Source organism: Halichoerus grypus, chromosome 6 (genome assembly GCF_964656455.1).
Source record: "Halichoerus grypus chromosome 6, mHalGry1.hap1.1, whole genome shotgun sequence".
NCBI lineage: Eukaryota > Metazoa > Chordata > Mammalia > Carnivora > Phocidae > Halichoerus > Halichoerus grypus.
In genome coordinates, this window is record NC_135717.1 from 52747148 (window position 1) to 52772034 (window position 24887).

Here is a 24887-nt window from a genome sequence, read left to right on the forward strand (position 1 = left end):
ATAAAGTGCTATCAAGCAGGGAAGAGACACAGAGGGAAGACGATGTGAAGACGCCCTATGACAACAGACACGGAGATCGGAGGGACGCTGCCACCAGCCAGGGAGTCCTGGAGCCACCGGAAGCTGCAGCAGGCAAAGCAGGATCCTCCCCTAGAGAGAGGGAGCACACAAGGCTCTGCTGACACCTTGAATTTGGACTTCCAGCCTCCAGAACTGTAAGAGAATCCATTTTTATTGTGTCAAGCCACCCAGTTTGTTACACAATGCTATGGCAGCTTTAAGCTAAGGCCTACAGGCACTAGGAGGAGAAGTGAGGTAACACCAAAGCTAAATTTCTGCTTTATAGTTTTGGTTACAGCTGGCCTTGCTGTAACGCTCGCTTCTGATTCGATGCAGTTAAGAAACCACAGTTGAACCTTGAGACTCTTCAGACATGAGGAAGCATCTGGGCTCAGTAACCATCCCAGAGAATGGTCTTAACCTAAACAATTGTGTTAACATTTCTCTTTCACTTGTGTGACTTGCTGAGACAGACTGAGAAGATCATGAGCAATACTCCTTGAGTTCAGGCTTTCAAATGCCTAAGTCAGTGAGAGTAATGTGTCAGTCAGGTTCAGGGAGACAAGTTGGCATGACTCAGTTTGAGATTTCAGAAGAGGATACACAGTGTCGACTCAGCACTTTTATTTCTAAGCTGTAAGCAAACGTCATCTTTTCTCTTTATTGTGATCCTTTTCTTTGTCTACAGGACAGGAATCATACTGTGGGAACAATGGCTAAGTAAGGGGAAGTCACTGTAGGTTTGGTGCTAGGAGGCCCCACAGGTGTTTGCCCACCTCAGAAAATCATCTGCAAAGAAGCGAAAGCCAGGGCATCTTAATCCATCAGAGCAAAAGGCATGTGTGTTTACCACAGCAGGCCCCAAGTTGAGACCCTTGGAAGGGGCCTGTTTGTGCGGAAGCATTCAAACATCTGGGGTGGGTATGTGAGTTTCAGGCTCCATCGTCTTGGTCTGTCAAGATGAGGTCAGATGCGGTGGCGGTTTTGGAGATATGATGGGTACAGGCCGTCATAATGCCACTGGCGCCACTGCTCAATAGCTTCCCGGCTTCTCTCTTCCTGTTCTGGGGAGCAGAGGTAAAATGGTCGTGTTAGCATGGAGAGGACTCTGAGCTCAGGAGAGCCACCAAGCTCTTGACAGCCATCAACCCAAACTGCCTACCCTGTGGCGACAGGAACAAACTGTGCCAAACAGAATGTCTGAGTTGAAAGACCTAACAGAACAGTGTGTCGAAAGGTCTCACTTTGGGGGCCAAGCCCTGGCAGGAGACGGAGCTGGTAGCCAGTAGAGCCAAGATCAAAATCTGTGTCTCAGTCCTGTGCTCTTTCCCCTGCACAGCCAGCAAAGCGGAGAGAGGTAACAACTGGCTCAAAGAGGTGACAACTAGGAAACGAAGTACGAAGAGAACAGAACAGGTACGAAAAGAGACAACAGGTTTTATGGTTGAAAAAATACATCATGGAAGGAAATAACTGTCAACTTCAAGGGATGGCGTTATGAGTAATTTTTTCTCAGGCTTTAAAAATAAAATTATGTTTTAAGAACTATACAGAAGGGACGCCTGGGTGGCTCAGTCGTTAAGCAGCTGCCTTCGGCTCAGGTCATGATCCCAGGGTCCTGGGATCGAGTCCTGCATCGGGCTCCCTGCTCGGCGGGGAGCCTGCTTCTCCCTCTGCCTGCAGCTCCCCCTGCTTGTGCTCTCGCTCACTCTTTCTCGCCTATGCTCTCTCTCTCTCTAGCAAATAAATAAAATCTTAAAAAAAAAAAAGAACTATCCAGAAAAGGGGGTGGGTAAAGCAAAGTGGAGGGAAATTTGATAATGGTTGATTCTGGGTGATGGTTATATGGAGGTTCAGTGAACTATATACTTTTCCATATGTTTGAAATTTTTCAAGGTAAAAGGCCAAAAAGAACAGAAGGGAGTTTTTAGTAAGAAAGTCTTGATGTTGCTGTCTTTAATCAGACATGTCTCTGAATAACAACTTCGTTCAATTGTAGAATTAGGCTCCTGACGCTAAGTCCACACTGCCTTTCGTTAGGGACCATGAAAGCACGAGCAGTTTGAACAAGTCCCTCAATGTGTAAAAAGGCAACCATAAGACTCCTCAAAAAGTTAGACAGCATTACCACATAACCCAACAATTCGGCTCCTAGGTATATACCTAAGAGAAGTGAAAATCAGGGCAAGTGAATGGATAAACAAAAGAGTTATATATGCACATACACACACAATGTATGTTTAATTCAGTCATAAAAAGGAATGAAATACGCCAGACACAAAAAGACATGTACTGTGTGATTCCACTTATAGAAATACCTAGAACAAATTGGTAGAGACCAAAACGTATTAGAGGTGAGCAGAGACTGTGGGGAGTAGGGAGTTAACTCTTGGATATTGGGGACAGAGTTCATCTCTGAGGTGATGAAATGGTTCTAGGAATCCATAGTGGTGCCGGTTGCACAACCGTGTGAACGGGCTAAATGCCACTGACTTGTACACTTCAAAATGATGACGATGGCAAATTTCATGTAAATTTTACCACAGTTTTTTAAGTAGTTGTGGAAAATGTTGGGAGGATAGGAAGTTCTAACAGATAAAGATAGTATCAAGGACTCAGAACCCCCAAAGACGTCCTTTTTTCCAAATGTGGGCTTCACCACCAAAAAGCCTGTGAACCTGACTTTGGTGCTAGTGAACCTCATTCTTTGGGGCATTGGGCAAACAGGACGGCCTGGTGACGTCAGGATGCAGAGAAAATGGGTGTCCCCATGGTCCTTAGCCCCCATGAGAGCCAGATGCCCTCGACAAGAAGGACCCCCTGTTACCGCTGGGTATTCAGGCATCATGGCTGCTGGGTATATTTCCTTCCTCTGTGGGCTTGGAGTCGGTGCTACCCTTGACGCTGGAAATCGCCTTTGGGACTTAGTACCCCAGGACAGCCCAGAGCTTAGAGTCAGGCCCCGGCTGGAGCTTTGGGTCTTCAGCCCATCAGACCTTTCTCAGGCCAGATAGATCAGCTACTCTTTGCCAATCTTGAGAGCATGGTTTTGACATAGAAGTTGATTATTTTTCTCCAGGTCATGCCGATTTCTTCGTACACCATTTCACTTAGACAAAGGGAAGACCTCCCTGGTAAAGGCCCGAACAGTGTGGCTTTTGTGTAGGGGACCACCTGTGGCTGAGCGTGTTTAGCCAAGCCCAGATGGGCCGACCCAGGCTTCCGGCTTTGAAGGTGGAAGCAGACTTTTGCTCCCACACAGACCTCAGAGGTAGGAGCCAACACACTGTTTATCCTGGCACTTCCAGAGGCAGAACTCAAAGGCATAAAGGCATCTTTTCCTCATCAAACTAGGGGTTTTGAGTAGAGAAATAACCAGGAGCCACAGCCTTCCCAGAACAGGTCCAGTGTGTCCTGGATGGGCTGATGGGCCTTCAAGATGGGGTTCTCAGGCTCTCAGGAAGGTCCCTCTGGTCTAGACCACCTGCCTAAACTTCCTCCTTTGGAAATCCTAGACCTTTCGTTTATCCATGGTCATCCCTCAGCATTTGCTTTTAAGGGGTGGGGACAAACCTGCAGCTGCTGCCAGTTATTCTGAGAATAGGTGACACGGTCAGATCAAAATAGCCAACCGAAAAACCAGGGTCCTGACTGGTGAGTGTGTGTGGGCCTCAGAGAAGGGCTGAGAGCGCTCCGCACTGGGGTAGAGGTTCACCAGCCCTGCGGCTACCACACCGCAGTACACTGCAGTCGGTGCTCTGGGGCAGAAGTGAGGGAAGAGGAGGAAAATTGAAATGCATTTCCCATCAGCATTTACCCTCAGGCAGGCTGGATCTGCTCCACCTCTTTGCCTTCCCTTCCTTTATCCAGCCCTGGGGAGACTGAAGGTGGGGGTTGGGAGGGTGTGCTCTCCTTACTTCACTCCTCACTCCATCCAACTGCAGGGAGCAATTCCCGGATCAAAGAGGTCCCCTAAGACCTCCACACACCTGACCATCCTTCATCTATAAGAACATTTCTTGGCTGGCAAACATACCTTGGTTCGGATCCCTGACTAGTGATGGCACCTTGGAAACTCAGGCACCCTTTCTAAGCCTGAGTTTTTGCAACAAAAACACAGAAATTGTAAGACCTGAGAGGCTGGGTGTAAGGGTTGAGTGGTTCAGAGCAGTGCCCGACAGAGCAAGTACTCAACCAGTGACAACAGCTCTGTCATTACAACCCCCGTAGGCCTGTGGCCTGGCCTGCAGAGTCTTCATCTTTGTGGGTAAGGCCTCAGGCCCCCGATCACTGTCTCTCTGGCTTTAGTAGAGGACTGGTCATCCCCCAAGTGCCTGGCCCCTCACCCTAATTCATTATGAAAGGGAAAACAGTGTTCTCCACCCAGATGCTAGGGATTGGGACCAGAAACATTTACAAATGCCCAAAATAAAGTCCTATTATTAATACGGTGAGTTTAAAAAAAGAAAAAAAAAGACCCTGAAGGAATTCTGCTGGCCACATTCTCATTTTTAAATGTCTCCCCAAGCTGTTCACCAAGGTAAACAAATGTCCAACAGAAATATTTTGCCTCTGAGTTACAACGGCCTGCCCCCCCCAACCCCTGGATGTTCCCAGAAAGCTTGATTTGGTAGGATCCAAGCCCAACACCTGTTTGCAGGGCTCAGGTGCCACCTGTGAGGCAGTGGGCATGGCCTGTAGCCCTTGGGTACCTGGTGATTGTATCCTGTTCCTAAGAGATGCCCTCAGAGAGTGTTACCTCCCAAATCCACCAGAACATACAAGCCAGGAGGCTCATGACTTCAGAACGAAAATCATGGACTTTCTCTAGCAAAGGTCACCTAAACTGGGGCCCTTTGTCCAAGCTCATGTACATTCAGGAGCTTGCTTGGGAGCATTTCCATCTTGAAGTGTGGGGGAAAGACCAAAACAAAAATAAACATAAATGCACACTCTGGCCTGCTAGCCTCAGCCCTGATCAGTGTTTCTACAGGGTTTTGCTCAGGGTGACACTTGAGGACACTTAATAGATGGTAAGTCCCATCCCATGGCATGGGAGACTGGTTTGAAAACAGCACCTCCCTCTGCCCATGCCCATGCCCACACCCAGCTGCCACCACTGAGGCCTTGGTGAAATCAGCATTGCCTAAGGGAGGCAGGAGTCCTGAGGCAGGGAACAAAGTGTGCCGTTTGCCTGTCAAGAGACTCTGACACAAAAGCCAAGGCTTAGAAAAGATAAGAGCAGTTGGATAAGGGCACAAGCAAAGCGGATAAAACTTAGCACAAGCCTAACACTATGGGTGAGTTGCTTTCTGAGGTCAGGTTTCCTGGTTTGGTTACACCGGTCAGATAAGATACTGATTATAGGGACGCCTGGGTGGCTCAGTCGTTGTCTGCCTTCGGCTCAGGTCATAATCCCGGGGTCCTGGGATCGAGCCCTGCGTCAGGCTCTCTGATTAGTGGGGAGCTTGCTTCTCCCTCTCCCTCTGCTGCTGCCCCTGCTTGTGCTCTCTCTCTGTCAAATAAATAAATAAAATCTTAAAAAAAAAAAAAGATACTGATTATAGTGAATAGGCGAACAAAGGCCAGAATGAGTAGTTCCTAGAGCCATTCTGTTGATGTGAATCCAGGGGAGTTGAAAGTGAGTTTGAAACCTTTCCAACGCACCTGTAACCAGAGCTAAGCCACTAGCGTAGGGGCTAAGACAGGGAACACAGGCAACCACCGTAATCCCCAAGCAGGAGGAGAAAATATGATCAGCCAAAATTTCCCCAAGCCAGTGGAAATATAGGTGTTGTGTTCTCTTCCGTGCCTTCTCAAGTTCTGTAGCCATTTGTGTGACTTTCTTCCTTCAGGACTCCAATAGATGTGAACTGAGGAAAGAGCCTCTCTTACCCCTCCCTCGTCTAATTAAAATTTAGGGAGAAGTGGAAGCAACTTTTGATTTTCCCCCAAAGGCCCATTTCCCCGAAGATACTGGCTGAAGAGCTCTTACCGTCATTTTGCTCCTCCACGAAGTTCTCAAACTCGTTCCTTTGTTCCTCGTAATACTCTCTCTGCAGCTCATCAGCCCGCAGCTTCTGCCTGTTCTCCACTGGGAAAGGGCAAGAAGTGAGAGTTGCCTCCAAGAATGGGGACAGCGGCACGCATCCAGGGGAACACTGATCATTTTGCCTGAGAAACTTGAACCTGGCGGGGAAGGGTTGTTTGGGAGGGGGACGGATGGGGGCTTCACGAAGATGGTTTACTCCTGACACAGACTTTAAAACTTGAAGGACCCAGGAACTCACCCTGTCCAAGCACCATATTTTACAAATGAGAAAAGCAGTTTAGCTTCACTCATAAAATTAGTGGTGCATCTGAGTATGCTGGGCCAGTTAGAAACTAGAAATCCAATGATTAGAAATGAATTCTAGGAGGGAATAATCAACTTAAAGTTAATTTCAAAGTCCCATGTTGGGCTCCGAGCTCAGCAGGAGCTCTCTCAGGCTCTCTCTCAAATTAATAAAATCTTTAAAAAAAAAAAAAAGTTAATTTCACATTAATACCTCTAAGTCTTTAGTCTTTGAGCACGTGTCACAGCCAAAATGTGTGCCAGGCGCAGATTAAAAAGGCAAGTAAAGATTCTGTGCCTATATTTTAGAGGCCTGTAGTCCAGATAAGGAAAAAGATACAAAAATAAGTCATGCCCAGCAGTATGGCTGTTGTAATAGGAATGTATACAGGGCACAGTGATGGTAGGGATGATAAAATGAGGTAGGGAGATCTGAGAGGATCCTTGATATCCGTGCCCTTAGGCAGTTCCCTCCCTTTGTGTGGGCTGGCCTTAACTGACTCTTCTAGTGAGCAGAGGATGGAAAACATGATGGAATGTGGCTTCCTTCTTGGGCATCTCTTGTTCTGAGGGAAGCCAGCTGCTGTGTTGTAAGCGGTCTTATAGAGAGGCCCACTCATGGCAAGGAACTGGCGGCTTTGACAGAGAGTCAGCAAGGCACTGAGGCTTGTTTGAAGGCAGATCTTGCCATCAGGCCTTGAGATGACTGCAACCTGGGAGAGGTGCTGAGCCTGAGGCCCCCAGCTAAGGCATATCTGGACTGCTGAGCAACTAGGAGACTGTAAATGTGGTTTTAAGCTGCTAAATTCGGGGTCCATTGGTACACAGCAATAGATAACGGGTACAGAATATGAGGTGATCAGGTAAACTTCCTGAAGATACTGACTGCAGGTATCCCTTATTTTGTAAGACAATGCATTCTAGTAAAGTTGGCTGTAAACTTTTTTTTTTTTAAGATTTTATTTATTTGAGAGAGAGAACAGGGAGAGGAGCAGAGGGGAAGGGATAGAGACTCTCAAGCAGAGTCTACGCTGAGCGTGGAGCCTGATGTGGGGCTTGATCTCATAACCCTGATCATGACCGGAGCTGAAACCAAGAGTCGGACGCTTCACCAACTGAGCCACCCAGGTTCCTCAGATGTAAATTTTTTTATGAGAAATCTGAGTTCCACGTGATAACATTGGGGGGTACACCTCTGTGGTCAGAAGAAATACCCCCAGTGATAAGTGAAAACTGTCACCAAGAACATACAAATATGGGAACCATTCCTTGGCAGTTGAACAGCGTAGCCCCCCAGCAGCGCCTTGAGCCCCAGTGGGAATCCCCGCCTGAAACACCACATCACACCTTCACCAGCAGGTGAGCTGTTCCTCACCTGCTTTATTTCAGCCTGAAAAAAATCTTTCTAGATTGGAGATCTTTTGGTGTAAAATAGTTCCCCGGTTCACCCATTTCTACCCTTAAATCTTGACCTCTTCTTAACCAGAGCTCTGGTTGTCTGAAAGAAATTATTGAAAGCTCTCTTAGTATCAAGATAGTTGCTTTTAACTGGGCTTCAGCTGGACAAATCCACAACAGCAGGAAGGCCGTATCTGGTGCAGGAGGAACTGGTCCCTCAAGGACACCTCACACTCCTCTGGTATGATCACATCAAAGAGGGGAGACTCAGGTGCCATTGTCCCCACCAGCTTGGCTGTGCAGGAGGAAGTCAGGGGGACAGTGATGATGGAAGAAGAGAAACTGAGGAAGCCGTTGGGTTCTTGCCTCACCCCACATTACAGGGGTGCTAGGACAAACAACAAAGGATTTCTTTGTGTGATAATAGTACCATAAACCATCTGAAATGTTTGAAAGTTAAGTGGCCTACAATAATAAGTAAATTAATTAAATACTTGTTATTTATATTACATTACTTTATGTAACTGAGAGTAAAAGTCCAATTACTGTGAACTGGTCTCAATGCAGATTCCTTAGGTAAATCCCATGCTTTTCCCACACTTAGCCTTTACCCACATAGTTGTGGGACTCTGGAGGCAGAAGGAATTGGTACTCCAGTCCTTCCCCCACACTTACCCCCTTGCCCCACATCCACACATTTCTTAAGAGGGAATTGAGGCTCAGAGAGGTGCAGTGACCTAATCAAAGTCACACAGTTGGTCAGGGCATAGCTTGGGACGAGCCAGAGCCCCAGGTGCCCACACTCCACTACTTGGCCCAGAACACACCTTTCGTGGCACCATCCCCCTTATGACGCACCCTGAGCCCAAGTGTTGCTCCAAGTCCTAGAAACCCACTGGGGATAGGAGGGAAGGGGGTTTGGAGTGTAGGAAGCAAGTGCTTAAATGAGCCATCACCAATTCCTAAAGAAGCATTTCCATTCCTATATACTTCAAAAAAGAAGCAGTCTTCCCAAATTGCCTTTCTGGAGATGCGACAAATGGGACCCTTGACTCAGCAACAGCTAAGAACAATTTAAGTCTTGGGACAAAATGCCACGTTGACACTGTGCATCCTGTGCATCGTGTACATCCCTTCTGAGGTTCTGCATTTCATTCTTAGTGCCTCCTCTCGTACTAAAGGAACCTCCTGCATCTTTACCCAGAAGCTTAGAGATGTCAGGTGCCTGTTTCCTGGTTCCAGATTCCAGTCTATCAATGTCACTTGCCTTTTACCCAGCCTGAGACCTAACTGGGCATTGTTCTCCTGCCCACACAAGGGAGTCACCCAGATGACAGCAGGTGAACTCAGGTGCATCCTATGTCTTCACCAGGCTGTCCTGTTTGAGGTGAGGGACCTCACGACTTCTGTTTGAGGTGAGGGACCTCTGGCTTCATCATGCTCCTCGTGGTTCTGAATCAGCTTACAAGAATGGAAACTATTCGCCTCTCCTAAATTCACGCCTGTTCCCCACTGGAAGTCTGCCAGGAGGCCGCTTATCTGATTTCCATCAAGAACTGCCCGGCCTTCATCACAGCCCTTCCCATGTTTCTGGGTGTTTGCTACCTTCTAAATCTCAAGTTGGGTGAGGCCTGGAGATTTTCCCAGTGTGGTTCATACTTACCCAGTTGGTTGGGGGTGGGAGAAAGGAATTTCATCTCCAAGCATTTTCATCATTTGAAAACAGTCCTGTTATTTTTACTGAGCAAGTTAGCCTTGCAGAGTGTGCCGAGGTACACAAAGAGTTTATTCAGACATACGCGCAAGTAATGAATCAAGCCACAGACTCAGAGACAGAGCTCAGAGTCCTTGGAAGAATCTAGTTCAAGGGCAGAAAACTTAGATGCCTTCAAGGGTCGGCAGGTCATGGAAATGAGGGTGCCTGCCAGGCAGGGGACAGCAGGGCCTACTTCAGACTAAGAAGGAGACACACTTCCAAGCTCAAAAGCCTTCCAAATGCATTGAAAATGAAAATTTAAAAAACAAAACAAACACACAAAAAAACACTGCTGGCTGAATACCACAATTTCAGGGGCTTATAAATAAGGAAACTTGGAGCCCGGGGAGGAAGAGGCCAAGGCCACTTAGCACAGCTGTCACCAAGCCCACAGCCCCAGCTCCCAGTCCCGTGTGCCCTCTCCCTGCCTGTAGTGCTGGTGATGGCTCTTGCACGTGAGGCACTGTCTGATACCCCCAGAAACCACACACCCAGATCCTATGTTCCCTCCTGACTAAAACATATTTCTCCTTAACGTTTTAAACTTCCTGAAATTGAGATGCATCTCATCTCTGTTAAGTGCGTTCGATGTAGCCCTGCCCCTTTTTGTTCCTTACCCTGGTGGTGTAGTCAAAGATGTGACCTGCAATTGAGGAAATGTGGAATTTCTAATTCAGAACCACCATCACTTTGATACCCAATGGCCTAGGTGGAGCCTTCCTTGATCCCCCAGCAGTCCCCACAGCCCAGCTGACTGTGAGAAAGGAATGGGAGGGGCAGGCCTCCAGCATCCTTACCACTGGCCTCGTCTCGGGATTTGGGGGACCGCTTGCCGCGCTTCTTGAGGAAATTTGAGGCATCTAATTCTTGCATGAAAATCTTCTGTTCCACATCTGAAACCCGAGAGAGGCCCGTCACAACCAGCCCAGGTTCGCCAGGGCTACCGCAGTAGCTATCCCACCCACCTTGCACCCCTGGGTGGCCCTCGCACTCACCTTCCTGGGCCTTTTGTCCTGCCACCTGCTGGGTACCCACCGATGCACCAGTCCCCTCCTGCAGCACTGTGGGAGAACACAGGGTGAGGGCTGCGGCACCTCAAGGGGAGCCCTCACCCAGAGCTGGGCTGGGACAGCCCTTCCCAGACACTGTGACTTGCCAGGCCCCAGTGTGGGGCCCTGGGGCCCGCAAATCCCAGCCATAGAGCGGTCTCCCCAGGAAACCACCAAGTAAGCTGTTCTGTGTTGTGTTATACACACACTAACACACACACAAACACACACACCCCAGGCACAGCTGTCTTAACAGTAAACACCCCCCTTCCTACCTGGGCCAGCTGAGCAGCCTCACCTAACACCAATCCATCCTGGAGCCTCCCCATACTCACTGGTCAGGAGCACAGCAGCTGAGAGACAGGAGGCCATGAGCAGCTGCCTCCAGGCCATTGTTGGAGGGGCTGAGGCTCTGTTTGGGAACCACAGGGCAGAGAGGGTTCTGCAGACCCTGAAGCCAGCCGCCAGGTCCTCACGTCTGTGCCAGGCATGCCAGGAGGGAGGGAGGCAGGAGACCTGGATGCCCCTGGGGGGGGGGGGGGCGTGGGAGGGGTCTCAGCAGTGGCTTCCATTGGCTGCTTCCTGGAGCACTGGAGATGTTTTTGGCGTCCTGCAGACCTTCACAGAAGCAGAGCCTGTCGTCGTCGGGTCCCGGCCGAGACTGTTTTGAAACGGCCTTTCCAAGATTCTGCACCCAAGGAGTTGCTGTTGGAATGTCCAGCCCAAGAATCAGGATTCCAAAAACTTTCAAAGAGATCCTGGAATCTGCTTCATGGGAGATGGGGGACTCTAGTCTTGGAGGCTGAAGCCTGTGGAGGGGAAGGGAGTGGGCCTCAGTGGGAGACTTTGAGATGTCAGGCAAGGAGGGACCAGAAAGCCTGGAAGACCCCCTCAGGTGACCCTCGCATGGACACATAGGCTGTTAAAACAGTAACCAGAGTACCCCTCACTTTGACATATCCCCCAGCTGATGTTCACTGTCGAGCAAAACACAGACCCCTGTGCTGGGGTCCCAGCGCCCTTTCAAGACTTTGAGGAAGAGAGGCAGTCCGCCTTTCACTGCAGAGGGAGAACAGCACACAGTGTGTGAAGAGCCCACAGCTGAGCATGCGTCTCTAGAAGGAGACAAAGGCACACCCCATGTAGGGGAGTAAGTGAGTTCCTAGAAGTGGGAACACTAATGGGATCAGAGCTCTTCGGGGCCATCAGAGTGCAGTCCCTTTGGAGATACGTTCCTGACATTGTGATTTATTATGAACGATCCTCGACTCATTATTACTAGCTGAAGAGTTGCACTTTGGACGTTGTTTAGAGTTTTCTTAATGGCAACCATCACTAAACCTAGAGCACAGCCCACACCTACCTGAAGGTGTGGGGAGAGGGAGGGCCCCATGGAAGTCATGTCCCCCAGTTGTCTCATCAGTGACCTTCTTGACCATACCTGGGATGGCAAAGCTAAGTGAGGCCATTTTGAGGAAATACAGACAGTTCGGTAATACCAGAGCCCAGGAGCATGTGGAGGGCGGGAGGTAGGCAGGGCCGAGGTCACAGGAAGGAGTTTGGTCTCCATCTTTGTGAGGCAGCCTAGTGTGTGGGCTATAAGCACAGACCCTGACCAGGCACCCTGGATTCAACCCCAGCTCCAGCCTTGGCCAGCTGCATGGCCTTGGGCAAGTTATTTACCTCTCCATGCCTAATCCCTTCCTCTGCCACACAGACTGACGTGAGGATTGGAGTTAACACATCCAAAGTCAGAATGGTGCTTAGCACGCATGGAGCATTGGATATGTGTTTGCTATCATGACACAGTCATGAACCATTGAATGATTTTGAGCAGAGAAGTGACAGGAGGGGTTTTTTTTAGGAACACTACCATCCCAGTGATGTGGAGGGTGGGAGGGACTAAGCGCTAGGACTTAGAGAAGCCTTTTGCAGTAATCCAGGTGGGAGATGGTGTCATCAAAAGGCAGGAGGAGCAGGCATGGAGAAGACAGAGCATTTCAAAAGACTGAAGAAAGAATCAGTAGGGCTCGACTGATTAGCTAGGGGTAGTGAGAGGCTGGGAAGTGTGCAGTCAGATGGCTCCCCTGTTTCTGGTTTGGGGAACTGGGTGGATGGATGGCAAGACCATTCAATGAGGTGGAGAACACAGGAGAAAGTTCGAAGGACATACATTGGACAAATCAAGTATCTGACACTGTGGGATTCAAACCAGATCTTCTAATGTCAAATCCAGTGCTCTTCTCATTTTCCCACAACAGTAATTTTGTGAATACACTAAACCATCACCACAATCAACTTTAGGACACTTTCAGCACCCCAAAAAGAAATCCCAAACCCATTAGCAGTCACTCCCCACTTTTTCCAATCCCCAAAGCCCTAGGCAACCACTAAACTGCTTTCTGTCTCTGGATTTCCCTGTACTGGGCGTTCCATCTAAATGGAATCATACAATGTGTGATCCATTGTGACTGGCTTCTTTCACTGCAAATACTGTGTTCAAGGTTCGTTTATGTTGTAGCACACATCGGTACTTCATTTCTCCCTGCTATGAAATAGTATTCTTTTGTACAGATATGCCATATTTTATTTATCCATTCACTTAATGGACTTTGGGTTGTTTCTACCTTTTGACTATCATAAATAAGGCTGTTACAAACATTCTTCTGCACAGTTTTGGGTGGACATACGTTTTTATTTCTGTTGGGTAAATACCTAGGAGCGGAATTGTTAGGTCACATGGTACCTTTATATTTAACTTTTGGGAACTCTCACATTATATTTTACATCTTCATATACTCATCTTTCTTCTCAAGTGCTGTGAGGTCTCTTTGAAGAGACATTTCCATCTTGCTCTACTAAAATGATGCCCAACATAGAATAGTACTTCATAAATGTTCATTAATTAATCAATGAAAATACTCTTGGGTGAGGGCATTAGAAGGGAACATTTCTAAGCTTATTTCAATGGGCTATTCATAGGAAGGTACCCACACGGGGACCCAAAATTTCCAATTTAATGTATCACTGGGTTCAGGATTGTTCTCAAGCAGCAGGAACAAATTTTGTGGTGTACTTATGGATTGCATTAGAGGATGGCCAAGTTGGCTTTATCATTCTCCTCAGCTAGACCAAAGTTTAGACAGTTTTCTTCCTGATGATAGGCCCCTGACCTCCCTTTTCTTAGAGCATTTACTTTAGAAAACTTGCAACTGTAAATTCTTTCTCTGCCCCTTTGAAATCTATGCAGATCTTCTCCCAGTCTCTTGCTGGTCTTACAATCCAGGAATATCTTTCTCAGGGACCTGGGGACCTTCTTTTTGAAATGAAAATACCAAACGAGAGAGCACCCCTATCTCCCAATCTCTATGGGAGGGTAGACACTTGGCTTTGGTGGGCGCCTTACTCCAATTGTGAAGGGCAGTCAACAAATGCAGGTGGCCTGAGATTCCCCCCACCCCACCTCTTAAAAACTCTCTAGGTCCTTGCTTCAGTGGACTTGAGTTTAGCGTCACTCTTCTGTTGCAATAGTCCTAAATAAGGTCTTCCTTGCCTATTTAATTTTGTCTTTTACAATTTTAACTCTGACAAGGTCATGGATTCAACATATCACCTGATCCACCTGGGCCTGCGGGCATGACTCATGTAAGTGGAAATGGCCCTTTGGGACAGTGTGTCCAGGCAAATGAGATCCCTAGATTCTATGGCCCATGGTAAGTGTTCTTCCAAAACAAATATGTAAAAGCCCATTTTCTGCACCTAATATTAAGAATATATTATGCTCTGGGGCGCCTGGGTGGCTCAGTTGATTGGGCTTCCAACTCTTGATTTAGGCTCAGGTCATGATCTCAGATTCATGAGATCGAGCCCTGAGTCAGGCTCCACAGTCAGTGGGGAGTTTTCTTCTCCCTCTCCCTCTGCCTCTCCCCCTGCTTGCGCACTCTCTCTCTCTCAAAATAAATAAGTGGGTCTTTAAAAAAAAAAGAATATATTATGTTCTTCCATGTTACTTCATTTTCAGTGGACTAATTATGTTCCTGAGCCTGTTTCCCCTGCCCATTTGATAGGGTGAATTAAGGATTATACCAAAAGAGGGACTCATGACCCTGCGAACCAGGGGATCCCCAGAATTCAACTTCCTCAGGAGTCCCCATAGCGAATATAGATGAACATTTTTCCTGCCACCTTCTCAGGTTTCAGGAGCAGGGAGAATAAAACATCTTCGATGTGAATGTGAGGGCATGTTTGTTGAGCAAGAGGGTGACAGTTTGTGAAAAATGTTTCAGCTTATTTGATGTGCCCCTGGAGCTGACTGTGTTGACACAGTTGGGTGTGAAAAATGAGAGCTTGGTGAGTCAGGACAACATGTCTGAAACCTTTCTCGTTTCTTATTTTCCTGTAAAAGACATTCATTTCTCTAAGTGCCTAGCCAGAGTGTCATGGAGCTTCTTTATAGCTTTTCCCCTCACATACTACAGAATATTATTAGTCCCTATGAAAATGGTTTCTAGAGGTCTCCCTGGGGAATTAAGTCTGAGGGGCGATGCCCCCATTCAGAAAAAGGCACAGAACATTCTACAGCTGCATGGAGTACTGCTGAGAGATCACCCATATCCGTGTTGATACTCAGCAGGCAAGCACTGTGATGGTTACAGTATTACTAAAATATTAAAATACTTTCCTATTAATGGATAAATAGCCACTTTCCTGAGCCATCTTCCCAAAGCCCTCTACTGCCCCCAGTGCTCCAGGCTCTCCCCCAGAACCCATGCTTTCCACAATCCCTTCTCGAAAGGGGTGATGTTTGGCCCAGCAGGGAGCCTGCAGAACCCTGCTCTGCTCCCACAGCTAGCCTCGATTCTGATTTGATCCGTGCCTGTCCTGTGCCAGCTAAACATATTTCCTATCACTCTGAACTCAGGGCTTTCTGATTACTCACTATTCCTCTGAACTTGCCTTGTATTTTGTCTACCTCTTCTCTTTGTCCCCTCTGTTCTGTTTTCCATATGAAGTACTGCCCCCAACCACTGTCAGAAATTCCATACCAGGGGCGCCTGGGTGGCTCGGTCAGTTAAGTGCCTGCCTTCAGCTCAAGTCATGATGTCAGGGTCCTGGGATCAAGCCCCGCGTCCCGCTCTGTGCTCAATGGGGAGTCTGCTTCTCCCTCTCCCCCTGCCCCTCCCCCTGCTCATTCTTTCTCTCTCTCAAATAAATAAAATCTTTTTTAAAAAATCCCATACCCACTACAAAGCAGGGCACATGTTAGGGTATATGTGTGAGAGAAGGGTACGTATCAATTGGAAATGTTTTCAAACACTTGGCAATGTGGTGTCATAATGGTTGTTGACAAGAGGAAGCCATAACAGTGTAGGCATCCAGATGCCCTACCAGAGGTGTTACACTACAATAGGTTCTCCTGGTTTGCTGATTCTTCTTGAATAGGGTAGGATAGAGTCAGTTATTGGTATAAGGGAAGGGTGAATTGACCCTATTTTTCTGGAAGATGAACTTGAATGGATAGATCATAACTGTTCTGAAAATTAATCACTTGGCTGGTCTCAGGAAAGTGTGTAAAAAGACCTTTAGTGCTCTGAATGACAAAAACTGGCCTTACCCTTTGTGGGAGGGGAAAGAAAGGAAGAAGACAGGGTGGAGAGGTGGTTTGGGTCAGTGAAGGGGAACCTTGGGCAGGTCCTGACTGCGTTCCTTGGGCTTCTTGTTCATGGATCCAGAAAGAGCTGATCACTAAGATTGCTGAAATTCATTACACCTTGGGCTTAAGGCCCTAGACTGAGTCTCCTGGGGCTCATCTCTCCCCCAGAGATAGGAAGTAAAGGACCTTTGTTCTACTACCTGTGACAGCAACTAGAGCAGGCTACCCAGCCACCCCCATCTAGCCTCCATCATGGCAGCCTGTGCCCCCATCTCCAGGAGCCTGAGCCTTCTGGCTGAGACCCACTTGCTCCCACCTTCATCAGCAGCCTCTTGCCTCCTGACCTAAGAGACTGAACCACTGCCCATTTCCTGCGCTGCCCATGCTTTGGGAGTGACACTTTGGTGTCCGGGGTCATTGGTGTATCACAGCCCAAATCTTCACTGCTCAGAAGTTGACCTGTCAGGAATTTAAAGAGCATCCTAGTCAGAGTGGCTCGAAGCCCCTCTCCTAAAAATGACCCTTGAGGGGAAGAAGTCTACCGCTAAGGATTTATTGCTCTAGGATGTGATAACAGCTTAGCAAGTACAGCTACTTTAGGTACTGAAGACGACCCAGCTAGCAAGACTTGGGTACATCTCACCAAGGCCAGGTTCCAGCACAAACTGCAGTCTCACCAGGCCACCGTCCCAAGACCAAACTCCCAAGATGCAGCCAAGGCAGATCTCCAGCGTACAGCGGGGGAGAGACTGAATTTCTGGACTCTGCCATTGTCATCAGATGGGGGGGATCTCAAATGTTCTCACTCTTGGGATGGATGGAGGTGCATTCACTTTGCTCTGAAGGGTCTAAAGATGTGGACCTCACACTTGACTGCACATTCAGATCTCCCTGGTGCTGTAAAAATAAACAGTGCCTGGGTGCCAGCCTGTGCGTGCATGTGTGCATGTGCGTGTGTGCATGCGTGTGTAATCAGTAAGTGCTGAATACCTGAATCTATTTTTTGCCAGCTTTATTTAGGTATAATTGACAAATGGAAGTTGTATGTATTTAAACTGTACAACTGATGTTTTGATGTACACATTGTGGAATAATCCTTATACTCAAGCTAATTAACATATCCATCACCCCAACCTCTAAGGTTCTTGTTCAGTTTATGTGAGGTCTGAGCATCGATATCTTTTACAAACATTTGAGGTGGTTATAATGAATAGCTAAGGTTGAGAACCACTAGTACAAGTATATATATATATTGGTTATACATGTGTACAGATGCACATGCTTATACACACACACATACACATTCAGAGACTCATCCAATTTTTTTAAGATTTTATTTATTTAGGGGCGCCTGGGTGGCTCAGCAGATTGGCCGTCTGCCTTCGGCTCAGGTCATGATCCCAGGGTCGTGCATTGGGCTCCCTGCTCAGGGGGGAGCCTGCTTCTCCCTCTCCCTCTGCCTGCAGCTCTGCCTACTTGTGCTCTTTCTTTCTCTCTTTTAAAATAAATAAATCTTAAAAAAAAAAAAAGATTTTATTATTTTTATTTGAGAGAGAGAGAGCACAAGCAGGGAGAAGAAACACAGACTCCCTGCTGAGCGGGGAGCCTGATGGGGGGCTCCATCCCAGGACCCCGAGATCATGATCTGAGCTGAAGTCAGATGCTCAGCTGAGCCATCCAAATGCTCCTCGAATTTTTTATTTTAAAAAAATATATATGTGTGTGTGTTAGAAAAAACTTGTAATGGGAGTGGTCTTGATTTTCTTCCTTTAGTTTTTTTGGGGTTCTTTTTTTCAAGTTTTGTACAGTGGTCATGCAATCATTTATAATCCCAAGGAAAGAAGGCAAAGTGCTATTTTTAAAATAACTTTACTGATCTTTCTAGATCCAGCTCAGCTCTCTGTATGAGCCACTTCAACATCCATCTGACTTCCCTCCTCTGAATTCCTCCCAGCCTCTGACCACTACAGTGCACCCAGCACTTCACGGAGACTACAGATGCTTGCTGTCTGTTCCATGCTGATATCGTGCCTCCCCGTAGCCACGGAGTGCCCGGAGGGCAGGGTCTGGTGCGTCTTTGCAGGGACAGAGGTATTATTGATAACCTGGGCCTGAGCTGGCGCTGGGAGTCACTCAGTTCCCTGAACAAAGACGCTCTCTCTGTCTCTGGAGATGAAGCTTTCTGGTCTCCAGATGGGCTATCTAGGAGAACGGAAGGGAAAGGATGCATTGGCAAGGTCTATGGAAGAACATACAAGTGAGGTCTGTGGGACAAGAAGTATGCGCCAAGCTGGCTAGGGTCCCTGTCTGTCCAGGAATCTGGTGAATGTATAGCTCTCCACAGTTCTGGCGGCTCGCCACATCTTAAGGCAGACCCAGGGAGGAGGGGAACTGAGCCACATCAGGAAGCCTGGGCAGGGGTGACCTGTGGCAAAGGAAAACAGACACAGAGGCCCCTGTCTTGCCATCCTCATGGGGTTGGCTTTGAAGGCAAGCCTCTGCGGGGGCTCTTGCTAGGCTAAGTCCTGCATGGCAGGCCTGGGAAACCAAAGGGACTGGAAAATGGAGGTAAGACCCCTGGGCTTCTTCCTCCTAGTAGATGTCAAAATACATCTTACTTGGAAGAGAAAAGCATCATCCTATGTGACTTCCCAGTTGTACCCCAGCACTGGGGAATATATTAGGATGTAGCTTCCCTAAAGTTTGGACACACTAGCACTACAAAATGCTCGAAGATGAAAGGGTTCCAGAGTCAAATAAATTTGGGAACTACTAGACTATTCCCCTCCTCTCTTCCAGATTCACAATGCAGAAGTGTATTAAAGACTCTGACAAGTCCTGCAGCTGGAAAATCCTAGCATCCCTCCACATTTAATTGACAGTACCATCTTTATTCATGGAGCATCTGTTAATAGCCAAGGCCTGTTTTGGGAGGATCTGAATTGGTTACTTTATGGCAAGAGAGTCCATAGCTAGAATGGTATTTGTCAATAATTCAATTCCATTTCTAAGAAAAAGCATAAATTGGGGCGCCTGGCTGGCTCAGTCAGTAGAGCATGTGACTCTCGATCTCAGGATTGTGAGTTCAAGCCTCATGTTGGGTGTAGAGTTCACTTAAAAATAAAATCTTAAAAAAGAAGAAAAAAATCATAATTTAATACGTATTACATATTTGGACCACTAACCTCAAATAATATACTGGCCAATTGACAGATTATTAAGTGGAAACAGTTGCGTTTTTTTAATGACAACATAATAAGCTGTGAGCACCAAAGTCATTGACAGAATTGTCTAGGAAAGAGAGTGGTCAGTGTAAGCAGGAAAGCTTTTAACAGCACTGGTGTAGAGGAAGATGCAAGTTTCTGAAGAATGAACACAGTATGCCTCAGGAGGGGGAACCAGGGGAAGCATTCTAAACTGGGGTTATTGGTCTTACCTTTTGATAAAGCAAAAAATCCAACACAGGAAGGATAAATACAGATATGGACACACGAAAGAAGGAAAATCATATCCCTCATATGTCCAACTTTGGACCAGATTGGAAAGATTGTGAATTCAGGGTCATCTGTTCTGACCAGTGAGAATATCAGGAAAAATGGCATCTCGTCCTATGATCTAGTTAGACTCTGATTAGCACCCTTTTGAAAAACAGCCCAACTTAGGGCATGGAAGCTCAAAAATCATTTGCATATAAACAGAGCCTTAAGCATATAATAAATCTGTCCTAGAAACAGCAGCTCTTGACATCTCATTACATGTACACTATCCTTCATGTCATCAGTTCTTCTGACATCTCTGGGAACTCAGGGCAAGTGGCAAGCCATGGCCATTATTGCCAGGGCAAGCTCCTGCCCTAGCTCTCTGCTGCCGGACAGCCCCCAAGGAAGGCTGGCTACCCTGCTGGCTACCTAGCTCAGGAGCTTGGCTCTTATTTTGTTTTGATTTGTTTTTTGTTTTCACTGAAGTAAAGCAAGGGAAGTGGCTACTCTAAGATCTTACAGTGTCTTAACAGCATGAATTGTCAATGCTGGCAAAATTGTTAAAATTAAAAAAAGAAAACAAAGTCCCCCGGCCCCAAATCTTTGCCACTTGCACTTTTTGGCACAGCTGATTCCAGGGAGGGCAGCTAGAGATGGACAGGTAGAGACGTGGCTGCTGAAAGCATGGGCAGGAAGGAGGCTGATTCTTGAGGCTGTCATCCTTATAGAAATAACTGGGGAGTGAGAAAGGCAGAGACTGGCTGTCATGTGGCACAAAGAGGGTGGGGACAGAGTGTTCCAAGCATAGGAATAGCTGTTCAAGGAAAAGATGAGAGCAAGTGTATGTATGATCGTGTAGGGTATCTGTGTTGTCCCAAGGCCAGAATTACCACATTTGATTCTCAGGACAACCCTCAACCCCATGGTGGGGGGATTATCACCGTTTCAGAGATAAGATCCCTGAGGGCCCCCTTTTTCTCACTGAGGTCCTAGACAAATTAAAGAACAAGACAGAGCAGTAGGTGAAGGTTAAAATGTCACCTTTATGGCTCAAAATCTAGAGTGTGAGGAGCCAGCAATGTATACAAGTTCCAGTTGCTCCACATCTTCACCAGCATCTGGTGATGTTACTATTTTTAATTTAACCAGTTGAGTGAGTGTTAACAAAACCATATCACATTATGGTTTCTGTTTGCATTTCCCAGATGTTGAGCACTTTCTCGTGTTCTTATTGGCCATTTATTTGTATGTATTCCTTTGTAGAGTTTCTGTTCAAGTCTTCTCATTTTTTTATTGGTCTTTTTATTATAGATGTTTATGTTCTTGATACAATATTTTGTCAGATATAAATTTTTTAATATATTTTTAAATACTTTGTCCAAGGTTTCAAAGATCTTCTGTATTTTCTTAAACAAGTGTTATATAATCCACCTGGAACTGATTTTTGTGTATCGTATGAGATAGGAGTCAATATTCGTTTCTTCTCCTTATGGATATCCAGTTGTTCCAGCATCATTTGATGAAAATTTTTTCCTTTCTCCATAGAATTGCTTTGCTACATCTGTCAAAATTCAGCTGTATCTGTGTGATTATTCTGTTCCATTGATCCGTTTGTCTCCCCTTATGTCAATACCAATTGTCTTGATTTCTATAGCTTTTTACATCTTAAAAGCACGTGGCGTAAGACCTCCAACTGTGTTCCTTCTTTTGCTATTCTGCATGGTTCTCTACTTCCATATACATTTTAGAAGCACTTTAGGGAGATTAATTTGGGGAGAATTGCAATCTTAACAATATTGGGTCTTCCAATCAAGGGGTCTAATGTTTCTTTCCATTTATCTTGATCTTCTTTAATGCCTCACAGCAATGTTTTATACTGTTCTGTAGAGAGGCCCTGCACAGCTTTTGTTGAATTTATCCCTAAGTATTTTATGGGTTTTTTTTTTAGATAGAATTTAAATTTTTTGTTTTCTATTTACTGCTAATATATACAAATGCTATATACTTTTGTGTATTGACCTTTTATCCTGCAATCTTGCTCAATTCCCTTTTTATAGTAGACTTTTGTAGATCCTTAAGGATTTTCTGTGTACACAGTCATGTTGTTTGTGAATGAGAGTTTTCCTTCTCTCTTTCTAATCTGTATGCTTTATGTTCCCTTAGCACAGCAGCTGAAGTCTATGATGAGAGGTTGCTTAGAAGTGGAAGATCACCGTCTTAGGGAGAAAGTATAGTCTCTCCTGGCTAAGTGTGGTGTCAGCAGTTGGTTTTCTGCAGGTGTCCTTTATTAGAAGGAGATCATTTCCTTCTACTTCTAACGTGCTCACGGGCTTGTCATTGTTACTGGATTTTGTCAAATGCTTTTACTGCCTCTACTGAGATAATCCTACAATTTTTCTTTTATTCTGTTAATGTGCTGGATTACCTTGATTGACTTTCAAATGCGAAACCCACACTTTGTATTCCTGGGGCAAACCCTACTTGATGATACTGGATTATCCTTATTATTTACTGCTGAATTCTACGGCTCCTATTTTATTTAGAGTTCTTGGGTCTGTGTTCAGGCGACTTGTCTATAGTTACTTTGTAATATCTTTTACTGGTTTCGGTGTCAAGGTAATGCTGGCCTCCTAGAATGAGTTAGGGAGTATTCTCTCCTCCTCTCCTTTCTCAAAGATTGTGTATAAGATTCATATTATCTCTTCTTTAAATGTTTGATAAAATTCACTAGTGAAGCCATCGGAACTTAGAGTTTTCTCTGAGCCTGGAGTTTTGTGGGAAGTTTTAAATTACAGCTCCAGTTTCTTTAACAGATAGGTAATAGATATATAGATACATGGCTATTCAGATCTTTTATTTGATGCAAGCTGCCAAATTTATTGGCAGAAAGCTGTACGTAATATCCTGTTCTTAATCTATTCCTGTTTCTGTACTGTGTATTCATGTCCCCTCTTTCTTTTTTTTTTTTTAAAGATTTTATTTATTTATTTGACAGAGAGAGACACAGCGGGAGAGGGAACACAAGCAGGGGGAGTGGGAGAGGGAGAAGCAGGCTCTCCGCCGAGCAGGGAGCCCGATGCAGGGCTTGACCCCAGGACCCTGGGATCATGACCTGAGCCGAAGGCAGACGCCTAGCGACTGAGCCACCCAGGCGCCCCCATGTCCCCTCTTTCATTCCTAATATCGGAAACTCACATTTTCTCTTTTTCTCTTTATCAGTCTTGCTTGGTGTTTATTGATTTTATTAATCTTTTCAAAGAACCAACTTTTGTTTTCATTGATTCCCCCCCCATTGCTTGTCCATTTTCTATTTAATTGACTTACACTCTTTATTATTTCTTTTCTCTTATTTGTCTTATTTTTTCCTAGCTTCTTAAGAGGGAAGTTTAAATCTAATAAGCTTATTTATTTTCTTCTTTATTCTTTTCTAATATAAACATTTAAAGTCATAGATTCCTCTGTCAGCACCACTCTAGTCACGTATCACAAATTTGATATGTTGTGTTATTGGTTTCTAAATGTTTTCTGAGCTCCCCTGTGACTCCTTTGACCCGTGCGTTATTTAGAAGTATGTTGTTTAATTTCCAAGTAGTTGGGGATTTTCCAGATAACTCTTCCAATAGATTGTATGGTCACAGAATCTATTTTGCATTATTTCAGTCCTTTGAAATTTATGGAGACTTGTTTTATGGCCAGTATTTGGTGTGTGTCAATAAAAATTTGGATTCACTTTGATTTCTGCAATTGTTGACTGTCATGTTTTTTCAACATCAAGGTCTAAAAAAAACTTTTGAGGAATGCCTGGCTGGCTCGGTCAGTTATGCGTGACTCTTGATCTCAGGGTTGTGAGTTGGAGCCCTATGTTGGACATTGAGCCTATTTTAAAAAAATTTGTTTTTTAAAAACTGGGATTCTCCTCACACCTTTTAAGGTGGTAGGTGCAGTTTGCTTATAAGTTTAAATAATTACAAGTGACTTTAGGCATATTATAAGCATTCACATTTTTTTTTTTTTTAAAGATTTTATTTATTTGACAGAGACACAGCGAGAGAGGGAACACAAGCAGGGGGAGTGGGAGAGGGAGAAGCAGGCTTCCCACTGAGCAGGGAGCCCGATGTGGGGCTCGATGTGGGGCTCGATGTGGGGCTCGATCCCAGGACCCTGGGATCATGACCTGAGCTGAAGGCAGATGCTTAACGACTGAGCCACCCAGGCGCCCCAAGCATTCACATTTTTAAGTAGAGTTACCATATTGCACTTTTAAATGTATTGAAGAGAATCCAAATACAGTAGTGATTTCATAGTCACCATCACTCATTTTCTTTAAAAAAATGCATGAACAGGCTCTTCTTTAACAGTTGGAAATTTGACATACTTTCCCCTTCCTCCTTGAACCCTTATTTGCAATCTATTGGGCTGAAATGGCAAGTGGCAAGACCCTAGAGCCTTTTCATTCCACTTCTTCACAAAATATTTTCCAAATGCAATGTATCTTTAAGCTTGTAAGTCATTCATTTATCACCCTATCATACTTCTCTGTCAGTGCTTTGTGGGTTTTTTTTTTTTTCTGAAACCATAATCCCTGGTGTTAGAATTTTTTCTTCTGGATTGAGTTGTCATTATAGTTAATATTAGTACATAACTGATCAAACAACATAATTACTACTTATTAAATTAGAAACAATGGATGATGACTTGGTAGATGTTAGTCATTAAACACTTCTTTGTGAAATGAGTGTCATCGTATGCAAATTATATATGTGTGCGTAACTATTCTTGCTAGATTGGGACAAGATTCAGCAACAGTATTTTTCCTATTTTTTTCATTTTTATTGATAGAAGAACTGATGAAACTTTTTCTTGTAAATACATAGATGAGGCAAGGATTTTTAGTATGGTAGCTGTCACCCAATTCTTTTAAAGTCTTCTGAGTTATAAGCCAAAAATCACATAGTGATCTATCATCAAATATTATTTATAAAGACCTATCAGCTGACAGGTCTATTAGACCTTTCAATTTTGATGAAAACAAAGAACTGGAAACCACTAGAGTTGGAAAAGGATTTGTTACCTGTCATTAAAGTCATTTGCTCTCCCAGCTTCTGGAAAATAGAATAAGGATTTTATCAAGACTTCTAAAATTATTTATTATTAAATT

General features: G+C 45.4%; 1 protein-coding gene and 1 long non-coding RNA gene across 3 annotated transcripts in view; one reads left to right on the forward strand and one right to left on the reverse strand.

Annotated features, from left to right (window-relative positions):
- LOC144382320 (uncharacterized) lies at positions 1–23464 on the forward strand. Of its 2 annotated transcripts, XR_013448994.1 has the most exons (5): positions 1–215; positions 1400–1476; positions 14190–14310; positions 18136–18341; positions 19050–23464. It is a non-coding gene; the product is annotated as an uncharacterized LOC144382320 (long non-coding RNA). The 2 variants fall into 2 exon arrangements; XR_013448993.1 differs by lacking the exons at positions 1–215; positions 14190–14310 and having other exon boundaries at positions 1025–1476.
- Positions 212–24887, reverse strand: part of UCMA (upper zone of growth plate and cartilage matrix associated) — a 29912-nt gene continuing 5236 nt past the window's right edge. The window contains exons 2-7 of the mRNA XM_078075154.1: positions 24801–24831; positions 10933–11406; positions 10544–10609; positions 10346–10441; positions 6056–6154; positions 212–1124 (exon numbers count right to left, since the gene is read on the reverse strand). Coding sequence (XP_077931280.1) covers positions 1027–1124; positions 6056–6154; positions 10346–10441; positions 10544–10609; positions 10933–10990 — 417 coding nt within the window. The 5' untranslated portion in view covers positions 10991–11406; positions 24801–24831 and the 3' untranslated portion in view covers positions 212–1026. The remainder of the gene's footprint in view (positions 1125–6055; positions 6155–10345; positions 10442–10543; positions 10610–10932; positions 11407–24800; positions 24832–24887) is intronic.